The sequence below is a fragment of the Perca flavescens genome, chromosome 12 (genome assembly GCF_004354835.1).
Source record: "Perca flavescens isolate YP-PL-M2 chromosome 12, PFLA_1.0, whole genome shotgun sequence".
Taxonomy (NCBI): Eukaryota; Metazoa; Chordata; class Actinopteri; order Perciformes; family Percidae; genus Perca; species Perca flavescens.
The window spans coordinates 13963328-13984808 of record NC_041342.1 but is presented as its reverse complement, the minus strand read 5'-3'; the positions used below and the strand labels follow the sequence as shown (position 1 = coordinate 13984808).

The following is a 21481-nucleotide window of genomic DNA, read 5'->3' as shown; positions in this document are numbered from 1 at the left end:
TAAAAAAAAAAAAAAAAAAAAAAAAAAGTACCGTTGGGTACCGGTTTCGGTTCAAATGTGAACAGTACCAAACCCTAGAAGCAATGTTGAATGAATGACAAACTACAAACCCAGACCAATTCTCATCCATTTAGACTGTGTGTAAGTGTGGTATCTTTTACACATTATTTGTATGCATACTTTGCATAGACAAAAAGTGTGTAATGCTCTCAAAATCTATTTGTGTTTGACAAATGGTAAACCCTTGTACCAGCACATTAAGTGGCATGCCAGTGTACAAGTGGTCATTTTCTGAGGGATTGTAAGGTGACTACATCGGTGGTTCCCCTACCACGGAGATTAAAAGGAAGGCCAACCAATACCACCCACTAACATCCGAAATTTTAGGGGAAAGGCTGTACATACACAGCTGTTTACACACCACAAATGTTATCTAGAGGCTAGGTGCTCACCAAAAAAGAAGTGGAATTTCCACCATTTTCATTTTAACAAATATTATGAACCCACACTGCATGACCTGTATATTTAAAAACCTCTGCTGAAATCACCAAATGACACGTTACAAGCGCCACATGAGATGACATGACATGAGCTCTAAAAACATCAAACAAGTACATTAAAATGTGAAAAAACCTAGTTCTCTGTGGGCTGCTAAATTCTACACCACATCCCATCCAAACCAAGCACTTAACTGTGAAAAGCCAAAGATAATGATACAGAAGGCCAGTGGTGAGACCTGGGCGTTCCAGCCATGTAGTGTAAGACAAGGTTAGGCGCATCATTACTCAGTCTATGTGGTGTGTGTGTTTTGTGCATGCCACACTTCTAGTTGTAACATACAGATGGGACACAGAAAAGTAAAATTGGGGTTCAGCATAAATAAATAATTTAAAATAATACTAAATTTGAATACAAACACACACAAAATTACTTATTTCCACACTTCCTGGAATACCCAGGAAAAAAAATCTGCCCAGAAACAACATAAAACATATGGTGCCACACTGCATCTGCTGGAAACAGTAACCCTGAATGAATTAAGACTCTGTATCACTCTTGCATAAGTCTAAATGCAAAATAAATAAACAGGCCAGCAACCATTCTGTAGTAATTCCATTCCAGTTCTGTAGTAACAAGTAAAATGTCTACATGCGTTCTGTAGTAACAAGTAAAATGTCTACAGCAGAACTTAGCCATGAGGCTGGACTGCTCCCACTCTCATCTGTGAGAGGAAATTACTGATGCTTTTGGTTTCCTGAGGAGAGTGATTTGAAAAAACAGCTGTTTAGTTATTTCTCTCACAAAGCTTTGCCAAAGCTGTACATTGTACACTTGCTGGTACATTTTGCTTGCATGAAATGTTAATATTTAAGATTTTTAACCAAAGACATTGCGACCATTGTTTTGGCCAACCGCACACATCTCTAACCTGCCACACTGCTTATAAAGGAATGGATTTAGCAGGATTGAGCAGTTGCTCTGACAAAAGGAAAACCGCTGTCAGCGCTCTAAAATATCCTCTTTTTATTTATGCGTCTCCAATGATGCAGTGTTCAAGCTACGAGGTGAGCTATTTAAACAAGACAGAAAACATCACAGGCTTTTCCATCTAAGATCATGTTGACAATTGATGTTTTACTGCACAGAAACTGTGGCAAGAGCAAAAACTGAATCACATAGCCCATCTTTTGTTTTCCCCTGAGACATCACAGACACAACCATAAGCCAACAGGAAGTAACAGACTTCTATCCAATTGAAGGTCAATTTTCCCTTCCGATTGCCATCAGTTAGCCATACGATGCCTGCACAGAGGGTTCTGTAAAAGGCAGCCAGCCTTAATGAGATAAACACTGAGCTTTAATGAGGCCAAGATTGTGGGGACATGGGGGGTTCTATTTGTCAGTAGCCCCCTACAGTGCTAAATATAATTTATGCTTCATCATCAGAAACAGTAATTCATTTCACTCCACTTATTTTTGTTGTTCTATTGGAGCTTAGCAAGCTGAAGTGCGGGTATTATTAAGTCTACTCATCAGGTTGGAGGCACAAATGAATCCTACCATATAGTTTGATACAATGAAGACATTAGGCTAATAGAAAACCTTACCACAGACATTACAAAACAGCATCCTGATCAGCACACAAACGAAAATCGCTGTGCTGCAAACTCAATATCTGACCAGAGGAATCCAAGTGAAGGAGGGAGACATTAAGCCAACTTTGTATGCTGTTTGAATGCAGTTGCAATGTTTGAATACCATGCATTATCCAGCTGATAAAGCCGACAAACCACCAGCAAAAGCCAAAACTCTTGCCTCAACTAATAAATTATCATTCTATCAAGTTAAATATAAGATAAACGGAAGCATGACTAGTATAGTATTATAAGAGAAGGATGGCTAAATGTTGTCTTACAAGCATGAAAGTAGCTACCAATGGGAGAAAAAAATATGTTTTTCAGAAAAATAGAACAGAGACTTCTAAATATCACTGAATGTTTGAATCCACCAAATTTAAGATCCCAGTTCCATTCATTTCAACAAAAAGGTTGTTTAAATTTGGTTGGAGGATGAGGTGATTAGAAAATAAGAAGAAAAAGAAAACATCCACTTTGGAAATTCTGAAGTCATGAAATCCACAGTGTCATCATTTCCCCGAAAATACCAGGACCATAGACTCCAGGGGGTTTCCGGCTCAAAATTAGCACATGAATTGGTTTGTGTGGTAGTAGCCTTATTAGAGGGACTGCTAAATGAAGGATTTCCACTGACTGCACTGAGTTTTTTTGCTCACACCATACACTGTCAGAAGTAAAAAATTATTTTCCAGGCACATTTTCTGCATCTGAATTGTTAAGTGCTATTAGATTAATTTATTAAATTCATTTAGAAGAGCATAATAGCAACATTATCCAATTTTTTTTTTTTAAGCTGTGACAGTGAAAAAGACAGGGATGCAACACAAGCTGAATCTGCAGTATGACTTCTGTGCTAAAATATCATTGTGCTTGTTTTCCCCCTATTAAAAAAGGGACTCTTGTTCTTGATTTATAATCTTAGACTTCCCAAAAAATCTCTAGACCTCTGGAAAAACTCAGACACATAAAAACAAATTTATCAAGACAGAGTCTCTTACACACTAATTGATTTAATTTTGTGTTGAGAACTTGCGTATCTTTTGCTCTGCTGTGCTCCATCTAATGATCTAAAATCAAATTCCATACATCTAGTCTGTTTGAAGTGACAACATAAAGAGCTTTAGATTCCTCATTTACATACTATTCACAGAAAAGCAGGGAGGCTAAAGTGAAGAGCTGAATATTAGATTAAAAGGCAATCAAAAGGAATGAAAGAAAACTACGGCTTCTATAAATAGGTGCCTTTCCATTTCAAAAAGTACAAGGTTGCTACCTTGTTTACCATGAAGGTTTTCATTCAGGCGACACGCTTTCAAAAGGAGCAGATGGTGTCCTGTCTGGTATTACAGGGGTCACAGCTTAGAAATCTGAAAGGGTCTTGAATAAACTGCTTCAATGTCATTGTCTCCTTCCACTTCCATCAGTGATGAGTTTGATTAAAAATTTCAAATCTGATCAAATGCTGTTTGTTCTGCAACAGAAACCTGTGTTTTGATATATACACACCCAATGATCAATCCCAGCAGGTTACAAGAGAAAATAGAAAGCACAGTTAAAATCTGATGGCTATAACTATCAAAAAGAACCAAAATAATGAAGCACTGGTGAAATAGGGAGAAAAAAAAAACAATCCAGCAGGAGTTGTTATGAGCACAAACAGCTGGGCTTAAGTGTCAACCACACTACTCCCCAAGCAACACCAAATTGAGAGAGAGAGAGAGTCAATTGACCCAAAAGATCAGTTTCATGAAAGAAAATGTCATTCAACATTTTACAAATGATGCACAAATTCTGAGGTTTGAGTTGTTGTTGTTTACCTCACAGAAAGAAGATCTTGCTTGTTGTCTCTCATCATCTTCACAAGAATGAACCCAACGTGATGCCATCATTCAACTTCACTTAAAATCCTGTTATCCGTGAACGGCCATATCGAAAAGGTAGCTCCAGCAGGATGCAAAAAATATGTTCCACTCCGTGCAATTTACACCTCCATTCTTGCTTGATTTCTTAATCCATCTGTTTTATAGAGAGGGGGCAGAGACATGTGTTATTACTGCATTTTGTTTTGTTGAATAGCATATCTTCAACTCAGATATGGCATCTCACACTGTTCAAGCGTCTGTGAAACAACATGAATCAATACCCCAGTTGTTGAACGCACATAATAGTTTACCATCAGAGTTTAATTTCGGACAATTAGCAAAAGGTTTTAACCTAATTCTATTTTCTACGAGATGTTTGTGACTTTACACTGAGAAACAGGCTGACTTGGCAGTAATAACATGGAACACTTTATGATGAAGTGTGAGAACAAGTTGGTTAACAAAGCTGCTAACTGTTACAAAAGTACTCCAAGCCATATGAATGCTCAATTAAATATAACCTTACGTTTAGAGAAAGTGGTGAAGACAGTGATGTGACAAACCAAGCTTCAAGCTGTCTTCAGCTTGAAGCACAATAACGTGGATAGTCAACACTGCATAATGAATGACCAGCAACAAGTGGACTGTAGACGGGAGGCAGGGCGACGTAAATGTCCGTCACATTTGAAATGAAGTTACAACAAACAACAGGGATTATCAAGCATAAGTCACATACGTTCATTATGATGTTATATTTAAATTTCAAAAACACCGGTAATGTGATTTAGAGATGGTGAATTTGCATTTATCTTGTTTGAGATCGATGGTCAACTGAGGCACGAACAGAGCGTGTCGAGCTGTTGTTCTCAAGCGACCAACAAAAGTAGCTTTTCCCTTGTTACTTTTAATAAAATACCAGCACAAACAAAGTTAAAATAGCGATAAAAGACGATGGAGCCACTTTCCACGGTATATACTTCGCGAACGCTACCTCTAAAGTTTGTAAAGTGTGTAAAAGCAACAACCAAACCAACTGAGGCAACAGGCTGCTAACGCTGCGGTTAGCATCCATGCTAACGGCTGGAGTTTAGACAAAGTTACCTGTGTAACGTTAGTTGCGAAGCGTCATTATAGGCAGGCAACAGCGGAGGAGGTTGTCCATAAATGCGAGAAAACAAAGTAAAATCATAGCGTGGTAGCTTCAAGATGGTCAGGCGTTGTCATAATTTAATATAGTTCGAGTACAAACGGCTTCCCGGTGATTATTCCAAACCCACTCAGGGGAGGCGCATGGTGCAGTTCTGAAGCTGAAAATGTTAGCTTCCAGCGTTCCCGACTCTCTGGGAGTCCACCTTCGGTCAACAGGACACTCTCAGCCAATCAAAAGCGGCGTTGTATTTGACCAGGCCAATCAGATGCGAGTTTACAAAAAGTAAACTGCGCTGGTAAAAGGTGGTGTTTTTTAACCGTTCCAATGGAGTTCAACCTATGAGTTCAACGAGTTGTGACCAAGCAGGAACTGTCTAAGGACGTGGACGTAAAAGTAGAAGTAACAGAGACACACTGTCAACATTTCAGGCTTTTCTCATACCCGCTTTCGTTTCATATAAACGGCTGAACGAAGAGTCACATGTCCTGGTTCAAAGTGAGGTCGAGCAGGGCTGGCATGTGGATGAGGAATTTGAGTTCACAGTACAGCATATAATCTTTGCTCTCATCGTCCAGCCATTGTACAGCTAACTCCCCAAAGCAGATAATTCAAATGAAAGATTTAACACCGATAGTCCTTAACTACTCACAATCTTGAACAGCTTGTGGCTGTAGACCAAAATAAATACTCCAATTTTCAGGACCCTGACAAATGTCCCTTCTATTCTTCTCCACCATAAGGGACCACCTGTTCTTGGGATTGGCAGCTTTTGTTGCGGAGGTCAGTTTCAGGAGGAGACTTTCACAAAGCTGTCCTGTCCAGCCAGTTCTACTTCCAATAGCTCTACTGTCGATATAAGACTTGGAAAATAACTTGTAAATGTCAGGCCAATTCAATTGGTATTCCTGGCTGACCTGAACATCTCTGAACTACTTACCAAAAAAAAAAAAAAAAAAAGTGTTGGAATAACCAAGCTACTAACCAAATACTGTAGGCCTACTGACATACCATTTTGACGTAACGTTTCTTATTATTTAATTCACATAGGAGTCATCAAAATATACTATTTCATATAGCCTAGACTATTTAATTACCAAAACATGCTATCATGATATATATATATATATATATATATATATATATATATAAAAAATATATATATAAAAAAAAATATATAAAAATATATATATATTTTTTTATATATATATATATATATATATATATATATATATATTATATATATATATATATATATATATATATATATATTTTTTTTTTTTTTTTTTTTTTTCAATGGAGATATGAAATATCTTCTGGGGATATAACATTTTGGACATACCGCTCAGCCCTACTACATAGGCTATCAGAGGGAATTATTATTGTTTCCTCTCCTACATGTATTTGTTTTTGTGAATATTTTCTTTGTATAAAATGATGCATTAACAATTTAACTACAAAACGCTATACAAATTAGTTTAAATTAGCTTCAGCTAAAATGGTATTTACACATTAAGGCATCAGTAACAATGATCCAATAACAATATATAATAATATTTAGGGACCATTTTCTGCATGCCTCATGTTTGTACATTTTTCTTCCTAATATTTCTGTACAATTACTCAAATATTTTAAATACAGTGCCTTTTTTTACAGTGTGTAATTGCTACTTTCACTCAAGTAAGACTCTGAAGACGTCTTCCACTTGCAGAAGTATTGACTAAAACCTAGAATGGTAATGTAATGCAATTCTATTGGAGTAGGCCTACTTCTTAAAGTCTTTCATTCTTAGAGCTAAATTCAGTTAAAAGGTCAGAGTCAATTCACTGTAAAACCCTGCAGACCTCAGTACCAAGAAAAAAAAATGGTTTTGTTTTTATGTGACTTTGTGCTACCTGCTTAAATACTGGGCTCACATGTCAGGTGTGTACAAAGAGCACAGCAGCTCAACACAACGGACTCTCTTTTGTTTGTTTTACTTTTTCATTTGCAGTTTAACTATTATTTTCTTATCAAAGAATGGTATGCTAATGCATGCTCAGGCTGTGGCTTTGGCCAGTCCGAACATAAAATTATACACCAGTTGACAAAAGGTTTAAGAGTTTTAGAAATTTAGGAGTCCTTCAAGAAGCCAGTTTTCCAAAAATAAATAAATAAATAAGGAGTCAGTTTTCTGTACCATTATCCTCACCAACAGTATAATACTATGAGGATTGTATAAAAAGACGTGATTTAAACACACCATTCAACATGTTTAAATGAGCCCTCTTTTTGTATATCATCATTAGCCTAATAAAACATGAGCTCAACCAAGACACCACATTAAACAAATTTTTTATCAACATCTGAAAATGCATTTTGTATGGCAACAGAGAATGTGAGAATAATGCAGTGGCCAATAACACAGAAATGCTAAAAAATACTTTACTGTATGTTAAATTATAAAAGAAAATGCAGAAATGACAAAAGTACCCCACTACACCTCAAATACTTAAAAAAACAATAAGGGGTACATAGTTGGTAGTAGTTTGTGTAATGTAGTTAGTGCACTTACAGTTTTTACAAAACTACTTTGTTTGCCCCTGAGCATTAAAGGTGACAGCAGGAGAACTACCTAATGAAACATCAAAAAGGCAATGTACATGTGTAGAAAATGTAAAACTACAGTATATCACTACTTTCCTAATAAAACAACTCCCTTTCATGTTAAAATAAACAGTTTCCTTTGTTACCTCATCACACACTGACTTAAAAAAAAATCACATTCATACAGGTAATGATTATGAAGTTATTTACATTGCATACACAAAGAAGTAAAATTGAGATGTCATTTGTTAGTCAAACTAACAAAGGCAAACAGTAGTAGTACCCTAGCATAAACATCTACTACTTCTGCAAACATGCAAACTTAGAAAAACATGGTAAAGCATGCACATGCTTTGCTAAAATTACCAGTTAAATGTCAGTGTCTATTGTTAAACGGATTAACGTTTCACAGAAGGAATGTTATAACAAAACAGGGGATGCTTGAGATCAAATGTCACGATAGCAGCTGTAAGTGAATGGAATCTCAGGGAAAATGTTCAGGCTTGCTGTCAGATGACATCTGTGTGACAGTCGCCTCCGTTTGCCGTCCTTTTTTTTAAATCTTGTATTTCATCTTCCCACTTTCGCTGATCACACAGATATGCTACAAAAAGGGAGAAAGAACAGTAAATACAAAAATGTCTTTATTTGATGTTGGTAAGTGTTACTAGACACTCATTATGGCCTCTTCACTAAACAGTCACTGTTGTCTAAAATAAAAAAGGCATTGACTTACATTTAAGTCTCTAAAATACTCATTGTAGTCTAAGGCATATCCAACCACAAACCGATCGGGTATCTCAAAGCCGACATCTGAAATCAAAGACAAAGTGGAACATTTATTGCAAATATTTCCATGGTCTACTGACTCACTGAATAACAAGCTGCAGCCATTTTGTTTGAAAATGTGAATGAACCACTGACTCATGAACACATGAAAGAGTTGGTCAGGTACTGTACATACAGTCAGGAAGACATGCTGAGTTATGTGGCACTCTCTTCACCAGCAATCTGGGGAAATAAAAGCAGGCTTTATCATACAATATCTCTTTCTACCTGTCGTGTAGGATAGGTTTTAATTTCAAAACAGTCACATATTCTTTCTTTGTTTCTCTTTCTCCCTCCCTGTCTAGACTGGAAGGCGGACATTGGGTGATTCACAAGCATGACAACTGGGATAGTTTAGTTTTGAGGTCTTAACAGTCATAACTTACCCTGCTACTTTGATCATTTTGGGCCTGAAGGCTTCAACATAATTCAGGAGAGCTTTCATTGTCTTTCCGGTGCCTACAATGGCCTGTAAAGGGAAAATGAGAAAAACTGGATTGAATAAGCAAGAGATTGCAATACGGAAGTACAAACAAAAAGCGGATTCACCTCACACTGGAGTACAAGTGAAAAGGAAGAAGTTAATCACACCATACTTGCATTGCATAACTGGTTATGAGCATTCTCTAAAATTACTTGACTTCCACTGGAAAAAAGAGATTTACTGTACATCAGCATAAAAAAGTCTTGCATCAGGAAGAGGTAAAAGAAGCAGTGGAACAAAGCCACTGAAGTAAGCTTTATCATCTTTGTCATATAGATGCCCTTCATATAGAAATGATTGTCCTTACACACTTACACTAAACATGTTACACTTGTGACAGGATATGAGCAAAGGGAAAAAGCTGTTGGAAAAAGCACTAGTGTCCCTCTTTCTCACGTAGAATGCTGTTTATTAACTTATAGTGGAAGTATGAAAAGCTAATCAAACAAAAGAACCAAAACTTTAATTTGCCTGTGTTGGTTTCTTCTTCTTTTTTTACTTTAGAAAACTTTTTCACATATTGTCCTATGAGAAAAAGAGGCTTAAAATAAACTTAAAAGGTATATCATCCCAATTGTGATGTGTAGATCTTGCCCATCAAACTGTATATAAGTTGAATACTACTTCAAAAAGTAAAAAGCTGATTTTAACAATTCTATAAAGTACAAGTAGATGACAAAATATTCAATTTCAGTATCTAAAGTACTTAAACCTGCATTCTTTGCTTTTTTTTGGCCACTTGAAGGCAGTGCAACAAGCTGTAAACACAGCATTGACATATTATTGCTGCTTGGTGCTAAGCAGCAGGTAGTGTACGGTGGGTTTTTTCAGAGTTTTTTAGCCTGCTGGAGCCAAAAACAACGCAGATGAGAATGGCAAGAAGAAACCAACACAGTAAATATGTGCACCATAAAACCAAAACAAAGAGCTGAAAGATGCAAAAAAAAAAAAAAAAAAAAACACTCCTTAGAGCTAAGGGGAACTAGGTGATATTTCTCTGTGGGTTTATCATTATGAGGAACCCCTTTCATGTTATACATGGCCATTGTTAATTAAGTGTCATATTTAAAAAGACACTTGTCATACTGAATAAAGAATCAAATAAAATACAAGACTCTTAAAAAGGATTCATTACTTACTGCAATACAATGTGACTATGCAATACTGTAAACACATTTGACTATTTATTGTCTTTACTTATATTTATTTATTGTTTGTTTAACTGTCTTAAACTTTTCCCCTATCCCTTGCTGCTGCAACAGTGTGAATTTCCCCATTGTGGGATTAATAAAGGATTTTGAATCTTGAATCTGCAATAGCAGCCATAGTCAATGAATGCCTGCAGGGCATGTTCCCAGATGTTTGAGCACTGACTAATTTGGTTTCAAAATGTTTAATCATGTAAAGTCTACATACAGTAAGTAACCATGACTGAATGACCATATTGATTCCATCCCTGTAAATGTCATTCCTTCCCTAGAGCACCTTTCCCCCAATACAGGCTAACAAGAGAAAGTTTATGACCATGTTTGGAAAAAAACAGCTCTTATTTGCCAAATATAGGTCAGCCAATTAAAAAGTTCCCTCATGTTGAACTCAGGTCCTGTAGAAGAAAATTAAACTTGGGACCCATGACCTGCATAGCAAATCACGGCAAGGAATACAATAGGCCCATTTGGTGCAGAGGAAAAACAGAGAAGTACAAACATGGTTGACTCACCTCCACAATCAGTACGTTCTTATGAGAGCATGTTGGGGAGAGGAGAGGAGAGGGAGGGAAGCAAACAAATGTTCTTGGTTAGGAACAGATAAAGAAACGGCTGTATCTTCTGATCTACCACATGCACATTCAAAGATAACAAAATGTAAAAAAAAACAACTATGAAGCTGGTGATCTAAACAGCAGCAAAACATACATGTTCAATAAAAAAAAAAAAAAAAAAGACACAAAGAATTACCTGTATTGCCAAGTCTTGTGTTGTACAACAACAAAGAACTTATTGAAAAATAAATCTAAAAGGAAATGATCATCTATGAGCTTCTTTCTTTTTAGAGATGAGTAAAAGCAGAAGTGTTGCAACATGGGCAATAACCAACAACATTTATTAAAGCAAGCGCTATATCAGTAAGGATGTTATTACATTTTATGATATCAGTGATTATGCAAGGAAATGAACGTGGCAGAAAAATGTCAGACCACATTGGAAATCTATGTCCCTACAGTCATTCTTTGAATGTCACACTGAAATATCTGAGATTCTGCAAATGTTTGTCTAATCAACTGGGACAACTGGGCACTATATATATTAAGAGTCACAATCCAAGCTTCGGATCAACTTATCTAGGTCACGGTAACAAAACTTTAACTGCAACGTAACTGTGTGCTGTTTACTCTACTAAACAAGGGGTTCAGCCAAGCATGTCATTGTGATTTGTTTAGGCCTCATTATTCATACAGATTTATTTAGAGTGCAGTAAACCCTGGGATAATATAAAGGAATAAGCAGTATATTAATAGGGAGAGCTACTGTTAGATACACTGTAGGGAGGCGAAGGCGTAATATGAACTATCTAATATGTTCCTTGTCACACAATTGGTTCACTTCTTCCAGCAAAACATTGCAGCATTCTGTTAAAAACAGGTGACTAAATTTAGCCGTACATCACGGGGAGCTTAGGGATTTCACAAGCACTCTTAAAATACTGTGAGCAAAGCAGCCGGCTATGACTCAAGCTTACTACCTCATATCCTATTCATGTGCATTTATGCCACGCCTGGCCACCGGTCATATTAGTGTGTGTGTGTGTGTGTGTGTGTGTGTGTGTGTGTGTGTGTGTGTGTGTGTGTGTGTGTGTGTGTGTGGGAGGTGTTGCGTGACTGTGATTGTTCAGATCAGCTGATTTATATTACCTAGAAATACTCTTGCTGACTTATGATTCCTGTAGTAGTGGTTAAGTAATTAATCCATGTGCACACACAAGCAGATATTGTATGCACAGATGTGTGGAGAGAAAAAGTGTGTGTGTGTGTGTGTGTGTGTGTGTGTGTGTGTGTGTGTCTGCAATCAAGCTGCAGACGAGCAAACTCTCACTGACTGACCGTTACATAACTTCTTAATGTCTACATCAGCTGAAGAAACACCTGGACAAAAGCTATATATAAGATCTAATGTGAAATTGTGAAGGTCAGTTGTGCTGATAGGAGCTACAACAATAAATTGCTTAGTCCGGGAGAGTGATTTGTTTGTTTTAAATGCTGTTGTATGAGCCAAACCAGATTAACAAGATGACTTACTGAAGAGATGACCTAGTCTTCTATTTCTATGTTCTCACTTGACTGTTTTGCTGCTATGGTGTCCGACAGCGCATTAAAAAGTTTACTCCTTCATGGATGCATACACAGGCAGTTGCTGCACACTTTGGTGTTGATGTAGACGATCAACAATGAAGCAACATAATGTTTGCGTTCCTCTTTTTCCTCCCAGATTAAGGATGACTGGCCAGGCTACATTTTAGACCTCTTCGGCTATCCAGCTCACTACTCTGGGGATATAGACTGTGTCATCATTCCGCATGGCGTGATTATGGACAGGTATAACACCAAATCCAGCTGCCTATCGATCAGCCTATGTTTGAGCTTCCTAGATGCAACGTTACACTCTAAACGATTTCCTTGTATATTTACAGTAAATTACAGGCAGCACAGTTGCCAGCAAGTTACTGTAAATCGATTTTACAGCAAACTACTGTAACTGTACTGTAATGCAATTTACAGTATATATAAACAATACTGTAAAAGTACAAAACAGTATTTTACTGTATTTTTATGGTATTTTGTAATTTGATGGTATTGTACTGTAATATGCAGTTTTATTAATATTGATATATTACTGTTAATTATTACTATATTATTGATTATTACTATTATAAATAATATATAATAATCTCCAGCTACTAATACTGTACTACTAATAAGGTATACTTCAGAATAACAAATACAAATCAAAAGGCAATCCAAACAATGTTCTTCATTTAAAAAATAATTTTATTTAAACATTTTTTTAATTTTCAACATTTTCCTGTCCTTGACAACATTCACATTTTTCCTGCAAGTTCAGCCCAGAGAGCTGCAGCAACTTTCAGTCAAATGTGATAGTGTTGATATCCTTCAACATGTTTCCACAAAGAGCAGCAGCAGGCAGCTGCAAATGTTTCACTGCTGTCCAGCTCTCATGATGACAATTCCCTCAATAGATCCACCTGAAAATAATAAAAAAAACTGTTACCTACAGTATTTTAATCTGAAATCATACACATACTGTATATTATTACTATTTTGATGCACAAATGGAAGGAACTGACGGGATTCCATTATAAAGGGATTGTATTTTACTTACCATCATAATGAGGGTGGGGGTGTCTGTCTGGACATCTGATGTGCCTCCATGTCTGCTTAGGCTGCAGTGATCTGCATCATGATAAAACAACATTAAATAAAGAGTTGTTATAGTGTCCCAGGACAACATGAGTAGACTATAGTGATGAATATGGATTCATTTTGGATGTTATTATTGGTTATTAGACGATTAGTACGATAGGTTTGTTACCTGACAGATATACATTATAAATTTATAAGTTACTTATTCTGCAACGTTAAATTCGGCGATCATGTTTGACTCTGTAAAACTCTGATTTAATAAAACAGTAGTAATAAAAATGTGTAAACTGCGACGTTAAGCAGACAAACATTAATGTTACCTGGGAAACATCATTAATCACTTTACATGGAGTTAAAGTTAAAACCAAATTATGTTAAATCATGATCGCCAAAAGAGTTAGTGAATGTTTATGAGTCGTAAGAAAACATAAATGATCTTTTAGAAGGAGTAGATGTTTACCGGTAAAGCTCGGCTCTGTTTAATTTAATGATAGATTAATGGACGTTTGAAATTATTCTGATAAAATCGGCATCATGTTTCACGAAGCAGAACTCTAATTTAATGAAATAATACGTTGTAAAAGCTCCGTACGGACATGCTAACTGGCGTTGTTTCGGGACTTTAAACAATAACGTTAGCTAGCTTTATCATCTCACTTTAGTTTAAAGTTAGTTTACAGAGTAGCTGTTTAAGTTAAATACAAGCCGAAATGAAAAGCCTTTCTTTAGGAGTCATACAAAGTCATACGTTATAAAATAGGAGCTAGCTAGCTACAGTGGGGGAAATAAGTATTTGACCCCTTGCTGATTTTGCAGGTTTGCCCACTTACAAAGAATGCAAAAATCTACAATTGTAATCATATGTACATTCTAACAGTGAAAGACAGAATCCCAAAGAAAATTCCAGAAAATCACATCATATGAATTTATTAACATTGATAACCATCTGATGAGGAAAAACAAGTATCCCCACTGTATATGTGTAAAGGGGAACCCAGATCTTTTAAATTGAGCAATATGTTAACGGAGTCTGGAAAGTAATGGGCAGAACCCGTACTTACTAGCTAGCTAGAGTAATGTTAACGTAACGTTAACTGTATTTAACGGTATTTTGTACAGAGAAAAAAAACCAATATGTTCAGAGGATAGCCACTTGCTATCCACACTAAAGTCACAAGTTTAGCTAGAAAATGACTGTGTGAGCATATCGCAACGTTAGTATGCCCAGTGCACCCCACACTATAAAAAAGAACAATGTTGTTGTAACGTTAGCTACACTTGAGCATATAATCATGAAACATGATAAAAGTTAGCATGAAATACATAAAATAAACCAAACTTACCAACACTTCCAAACATCCTCCGCTAGCAAGGCTTCTCCTTCAGTATCTTGGGCCAGTTGGTGTTCTGTCTGAGTAACTGACATCAGGAGTTGTTTTTTACAGCAATGCTGTATTATTGCCATGGCATATTACAGCCAGGTTACAGCAAGCCTAAAATTCACTGTAAAATATTCCCGCTTCATCAAAATTACCCACAATGCAACATAAAATGAAGTATTTTACTGTAATGAAGAAATATGGTATTGTACTGTAGGTTTTAACAGTACTGTGCTGCTAAATCTACAGCGATTTCTAAGAGTGTAGATGTTTCTGCTGCGTGGTTGCTTAAAGCTATATGTGACTTTTGACAGATCTGAGGGATTCTGGGAAGGTTGAGGGGACATCATTTGTTGTAGACTATGGTGGAGGTATTAAACTGTTGTGATTTAGGCAACAAGCTATGTGCAAATAGAAAACAAATAACTAACTATTTTTTATACTTAAGATTAATCATTTTTCACACCGGAGGGTCAATATTCTCTGGATCTAGCTTCTTGTATGTAAGAACTTGCTGCTTTTCTCTGTTTTATGTTACACTAAAAATGAGTGTATTGGAGGTTTGTCAGACAGAACTAGCAACTTGTTTGCATGACTATTTAATATAAAAGCAAAGTCTACTTGCTATTCATTGTCGTATTACACTCTCAGATCTGGTACCTGTTAGAGCGCACACACACACACACACACACACACACACACACACACACACACACACACACACACACACACACACACACACACACACACACACAGTTAACAAGACAAGCTGATGAAGAGTGAGCCTGTAACAACTAGACCACTGTCATCCTCCTGATCTACTATGATAGCAAGTATATCCTCCCATTTACACAGATTTTACGTTTTCCACTGAGTTAAAGTGGAGGAGGCCTTTAAACAATTACATTACAACGGTTGGTATCTGATCACCGCTGGGTTTGTCAGAAACTGCCATCTTTGATCTCCTTCACGGAAGCACTGAACCATTTACTCAGGATAGAGAGGGAGATAGCACATTAGAGGGAAGGATGCCCTCTTGAGGCTGCCATCTATACCCACCATCTCCATGCCACTTTTCAAAGTTTGTTTTATTGTAACAGAGCTTATAATAATGTTACATTGGACTCACGGGAAATGCAATTATTTATCAAGAGTGGAGTTGCGTAGATAAGAAGAGTATTACCTTTCCAGCTAAAAAAGACAAATCCTCTGCTCCGAGTATGTGAAGATCCTCTGTCGACTGGTCATTCTGAGGAAACAAATGATGGATTTAAGGTCAAAGTGTATTTTAACGCATAGGGTAATCACTTATACTATACATTATATCATCTGTATACTAAGTTCGAAGTCTGTGGTATTTTTCTCCTTTGCATGGGCTTCGGTGGCCACATGAAAACAGCACATTGAACTTAGGCAACGTTACACAAAAGATACCACTGTCATAATGATGTATAAAATAACAAACTTCTGACTAAGTCATGGGACTCATGGGAACCATAATGACTGATAATCTTAAACATGAAGAGTGCCTCTCCCTTTTCAGACGGCGCTCAGCGTGAGTGCTATCCGTGTAGCAGTAGGCAGAGGCTCACCAGGTAGCTCTTGAGCCGGATGAAGTGGACTCTCATGGGGATCGTGCGGTTGGAGTTGCGGCTGAGAGCCTTAATCCTTTCCACCAGGTCTGCACAGAACTGGTAGCCTCCTTTCAGCACACACAGCACCACGATGTCATGGTCCCCCAGGTCATCCATGATGTTTCGAGCCAGACGTTCTGTCCTGTAAACAAATATTATACAGAAAAGTTGTGGACTGCGGCCGAATAGCCTTTTTTGCTTCGAATGTTTCTAACTTAGTGAAATGACCCCAAAGTATCTAAGTGGCAGCCATGATAAGATGGCCAAATTCTCTAAATGCTAAAGGAAGGTGCTTCAATGCTTCCTTTATTATTTCCTTTAGCATAGGGTACACTGGACCATCCTTTATGAAAGGAGATAATGCATCCCAAAAACAGTTGCAAATTTCAACGGAATTTGGTGGAAGGTTAGACCACAGGCTGATCTAGGAACTTTTTTGAACACAAAAACTACTTTAATACAGCTGGGTAATATTCAATTTTCAATGGAATAATATTAATGTTCTGTGTTATTGGTTTACATACTTATGTAGGCCAAATGAAGGATTCGGATTAGACCTGCAATGATTAGTCTGTTGACAGAAAATGAATCGAAACTATTTGGATAATCGAATAATCGTTTTGGACATTTCTTAAACAAAAAATTGTTCCAGCTTCTTAAATGTGACGATTTTACTCTCATCTTTGATGTACAGATTGTAAATTGAATACCTTTGGGTTTTGGATAGTTTTTCAGACAAATAAGACATTTGTCGCTTTGGGATGTGGGAAAATATAAATATTTTTTTTTCACTTTTTTCTGACGTTCAATAGACAAAACAATGAATCGTCAGATTAATCCATATAGTCAAAATAATTGTTAGTTGCAGCCCTAATTCTGAGCATTATTACCAAAGAAATGTTTTGCTCTTGTTTCACATGTGTAGCGAGTTTTGTCTCATGTAATGTTTAACAGCACAACACAGTTCACTGCATTTGACACCTTTTTATTTCGCCATGCTTCCCTACTGTGCGGCTACCTGCCTGAACTGCACTTTGTTTGGACTAAACGCATGACTGCATTGCACTTGCACTTTACATACTGTGCTGCTATTCTGCATAAGCTGCTACTCTCCACTCCACTTTAATACTCTGTGCCCAAGCTCCTCCTATATGCTGTATTTTATGTGTTTTTATTCTATTTATTTCCTTGTTTTATACTGACACAAGCTGGGGGAACAATATTTCATTTTTTGTATGTACGGAAGTATACATGAAAAGTAAATCTTGAATCTATACAGTGGTATAGTTACTAATGAAAAACTGATTTCAACGTTTTAAAGCCTTATATGATTACTCACTGTGTATTTTTAAGCAGGTCCAGATTCAGATTCAAAATGTCTATATATTCTTATCTACAATCAAAATTGCATTAACTTTGAGGAATTGTGTGTGTGTGTGTGTGTGTGTGGTGGTGGTGGTGGGGGGGGCAGAGAATGCCTTTCTACAGGGCCCAGAATTTTGTGCTACGCCCCTGAGCCCCACCATAGTCTACAACAAATGATGTCCCCTCAATATTCCCAGAATCCCTCAGATCTGTTAAAAGGCCCATGTAGCTTTAACGCCGCAGAAATATCTAACGTTACATGGGAAGCTCAAACATAGACTGATCGATAGGCAGCTGGCTTTGATGTTATACCTGTCCATAATCACGCCATGCGGAATGATGACACAGTCTATATCCCCAGAGTAGTGAGCTGGATAGCTGAAGAGGTCTAAACTGTAGCCTGGCCAGTCATCCTTAATCTGGGAGGAAAAAGAGAAACGCAAACATTATGTTGTTGATCGTCTACATCAACACCAAACGAGTTTCATCACAAAGTTGCAAGCTTTGCCTGCCTGAGAGGCACACGTGCCTCTCCAAGAAATACATCTAGGTGCGCAAAGTTGTCTCAGTATGCAGCTCAACTGCCTGTGTGCGCATCCATAAAGGAGTAAACTTTTCCATGCGCTGTCGGACACCATGCCGCACTTGTCCTGCACTCCCTGTCGTGTTTTTTTCTCTCATTTAATTACCACAATTCCGCCGCTTCTTCCGTCGGATTGGACGGCAACGTCTGCCATGTTGTTTTCCTGCCGAAACACAAAAAGGCTCTTGTATGGGGTAAGTGTTAGAGCAAGCCTTCAGAAGTATTTGGCAATGTGCGGAGAGAGGAGGAGCATCATGTTCCCTCTTTCCCTCTACATCCCTCTGTGTTGTGTTATACGTACTGCTGCCACCAGGGGCAGCATTACACCTAGGCTACAACTATTAGGCCTATCACATGGCTGCCCCTTTATCATGGAAGTTGATGGCTGATAGGCATAGCGTGGGGGGGAGGGGTACAGACTTTAATTAAACACTTTCCTATTACCTGCAATATTTAAGTGATTTACACATTAATACATAAACAATTATAATACAATACTATACAATATTCTGAAATGGGCCATTCTGCATAATGAGTAGGCTAGGCCTACTTTTACTTTTTGTATCGTGAGTAGGCTATCGTGATGCTAATACTGTAAAACATGTTGTAACAAGGTATTTCTACACTGTGGCATTTGCTACTTTTACTTTTAAGTTAAATATTTGAGTACTTCTTCCACCACAGATTTACAGCACAAGTGGTCATTATGCAGAATGGCCACTTTAAGAGTTATAGCCGGTAGAGGCCAAGGTAGAGCTAATCTTAACTACTTTTTGAGAGTAATTAAATCTCTAACAATACATCATATCTTAGAAGCTGCCATGTTTTAGATGTAAAATCTTAATCTACAGCTACTATGAAATAAATGTAGTTAAGTAAAAAGTACAATGGCCTTCTTAAATGTAGTAGAATATAAAGTTACATGGAAATACTCAACAAAGTACTTCAAACAAAGACATCATTCAACTGTCACTGTTTAAGAAAGTAAGAAAAACATAAAATGTGTGAATGAGAATGATCTGCATCACAGAGGGAGAGAAGAGAGAGGCTGGCAGGAAAGGCAAACAGAAGATTATCATCACCCTCGGGACAAAAAAAATGTGTTTAGTTTTGCGCAAGGGTAACTGAGAAAAAGAGCAGAATACAAGCAGCAATAATTAAATGTACGCCTTCCATTTTTTTTTTTAATACCACCTTCATCTTGTGGATGTTTTGAACACATGTTAACATCGCCATCTTGTGGAGAGGGACAGACACTTCCAGCCTGTTTGTACACTGCTTTTGTTCTCATCAAAACGTTTTATTTGTAATGTCAATATCCCCATATTTCCAAACATTGTCTCATCTTATTTGCCTAAACAAAAAAAAAAAAAAAAGGAAAAAAAGAGACTCGGCAGCCTGTAATGTAAAGGCTCCAGTTGCCACACCCAGTCTCCCATGCACAATATAATTGGTGTCTGTGTGACAGTGTGTAAATGAGTGAATTTAGGATGAACCACCCAGGGACTCATGTGGTCAGTTAGTCCAGCAGCAGCAGCAGCAGCAGCGGGGTCTGGGCTGTTGTGTCACTGCACATTAGAGCAGTGTGCTGGGCTCCGTTGAAAGGGGGAGACAAGGTGTCTGAGCCACCCACCCATGCTCTTCAATGGCAGCTGTAATTATAAATGGCAGCACAATGACAGCTGGGGAGGCAGATGTCAACATCGACATTAGATTTCAATCAGCGTGCACTGTGTCACCACCCCTGAGGAATGAGGAGGTGTAAAAACTGTGCTGCATGACAAAATCCCTCAAAAATGGCAGAAAACTGTGCTAATATGTATTTCCCAATGATAGTTTCAGATGACGATGATGCAGCAGCAGCGGCTGGATGTTGTGAAAATCCTGCTGATGAGTGTTCCAGCATTGTGCGAAGCCAGAAGATCTTTTCGGATAAAGTCTTGTCAGATTGTTTTTGATGCCCTCTCTGTTGGGGAGAGCAGACTTGCTCCTTCGCTGCCCTCCAGGCGCAGGGGTGCAGTCTGGCTTTGGCATTTCACACTCACTCAGCAGTCAAGGCCTGTGACCGTTCGCAGACTTTACAACCAACTGCTCCCTCATACCCTCGCCCCTGCTGTTGAGCCAATTATGAATATTCAGTTGCTATGAAAGTAATTCTGTCAGACATGCAACTGTCCAGCCAGATAGTGTCAGTGGTGTTGTTTGTAGTTTTTGAAGGGAGGATCTCTCAAGGACGTGACCGTTCTTCTCCTTCAGATTTTGGATATGTGACAAAAAAATATGACAAAAACTGAGTGTAAGATGACCTAAATATATTATGTTTGGCTATTCCTTTTTTTTATTTATTTCATTCTTTGATGACCCACACTGCTGCACTGGGTGACATATTGGTATTTGCTCAAATCTACAGAGATCAGTTTAGAAAATAAGTTAGAAAACAACTATGTATTTGTAACCAGACATTTTTCATTTTGGTCTTTGTTGACAATACCATAAATATAGAATATCACCAGCCTTATCCTTTAATTACATTGTATAAGACATGATATATTGCATCACTATGGTTATACTGTACATTGCTGCATGTATTGCTTTATAAAAATATTCAGAATGTAGAAAACAGGGTTTTGAATAGGGGTCCTAACAAACACTGACTTTCTTTCTGTAGCTGTCAGAGACACCTATGTCTCTCCACTGTTACATCAACTTTTTGGTTTAGTGTGCATGTGTTTGTCTGAGTGCACAGCCATAATAGAAGGCAGGGAACATGCAGAAGAGTTGACGTCTACTGGCAGTCACTAACCTTGGGTGAATTTCAGTTATTCCAGTGACTGTGATTGCCGTCTAATGTCTCTGTGTATTTCTGAGCATAATGAAGAGTCTTTGCTCTCTTGTAAGCTCCACAATAACAAAAAATTCTGATGTAAATCTCGCTGTATTACATATCATTTTTAATGTGTTGAAAACCCTTTCCAACAAAGCAAGTCAAGCACAATGGTGCACATAAACACATGTTGAAAGTTTATGAGCTAATTC

The 21481-nt window shown here is 37.6% G+C and overlaps 2 protein-coding genes across 5 annotated transcripts in view; both read right to left on the bottom strand.

Moving 5' to 3' along the window:
• arhgap21b (Rho GTPase activating protein 21b) overlaps positions 1-5909 on the bottom strand; it is a 37028-nt gene extending 31119 nt beyond the window's left edge. Inside the window, exons 1-2 of one of the 3 annotated variants that reach the window (XM_028592611.1) lie at positions 5800-5909; positions 3956-4154 (exon numbers count right to left, since the gene is read on the bottom strand). In XM_028592611.1, coding sequence (XP_028448412.1) covers positions 3956-4027 — 72 coding nt within the window. In that variant the 5' untranslated portion in view covers positions 4028-4154; positions 5800-5909. Of the gene's footprint in view, positions 1-3955; positions 4155-5101; positions 5544-5591; positions 5760-5799 lie in introns of those variants that run through there. The other 2 variants (XM_028592612.1, XM_028592610.1) reach the window with 2 other exon arrangements.
• Positions 5910-7465: 1556 nt separating this feature from the next.
• prtfdc1b (phosphoribosyl transferase domain containing 1b) lies at positions 7466-18778 on the bottom strand. 2 transcript variants are annotated; one of them, XM_028592334.1, is made up of 9 exons: positions 18552-18778; positions 18175-18281; positions 16456-16639; positions 16047-16112; positions 10767-10784; positions 8949-9031; positions 8699-8745; positions 8471-8547; positions 7466-8338 (listed from the first exon to the last, which is right to left on the bottom strand). In XM_028592334.1, exons 1-9 carry the CDS (start codon positions 18597-18599, stop codon positions 8291-8293), a joined length of 678 nt encoding a protein of 225 aa, XP_028448135.1. In that variant the 5' UTR covers positions 18600-18778; the 3' UTR covers positions 7466-8290. The 2 variants fall into 2 exon arrangements, with proteins under 2 accessions (XP_028448135.1, XP_028448136.1); XM_028592335.1 differs by lacking the exon at positions 7466-8338 and having other exon boundaries at positions 8659-8745.
• Positions 18779-21481: the final 2703 nt, after the last annotated feature.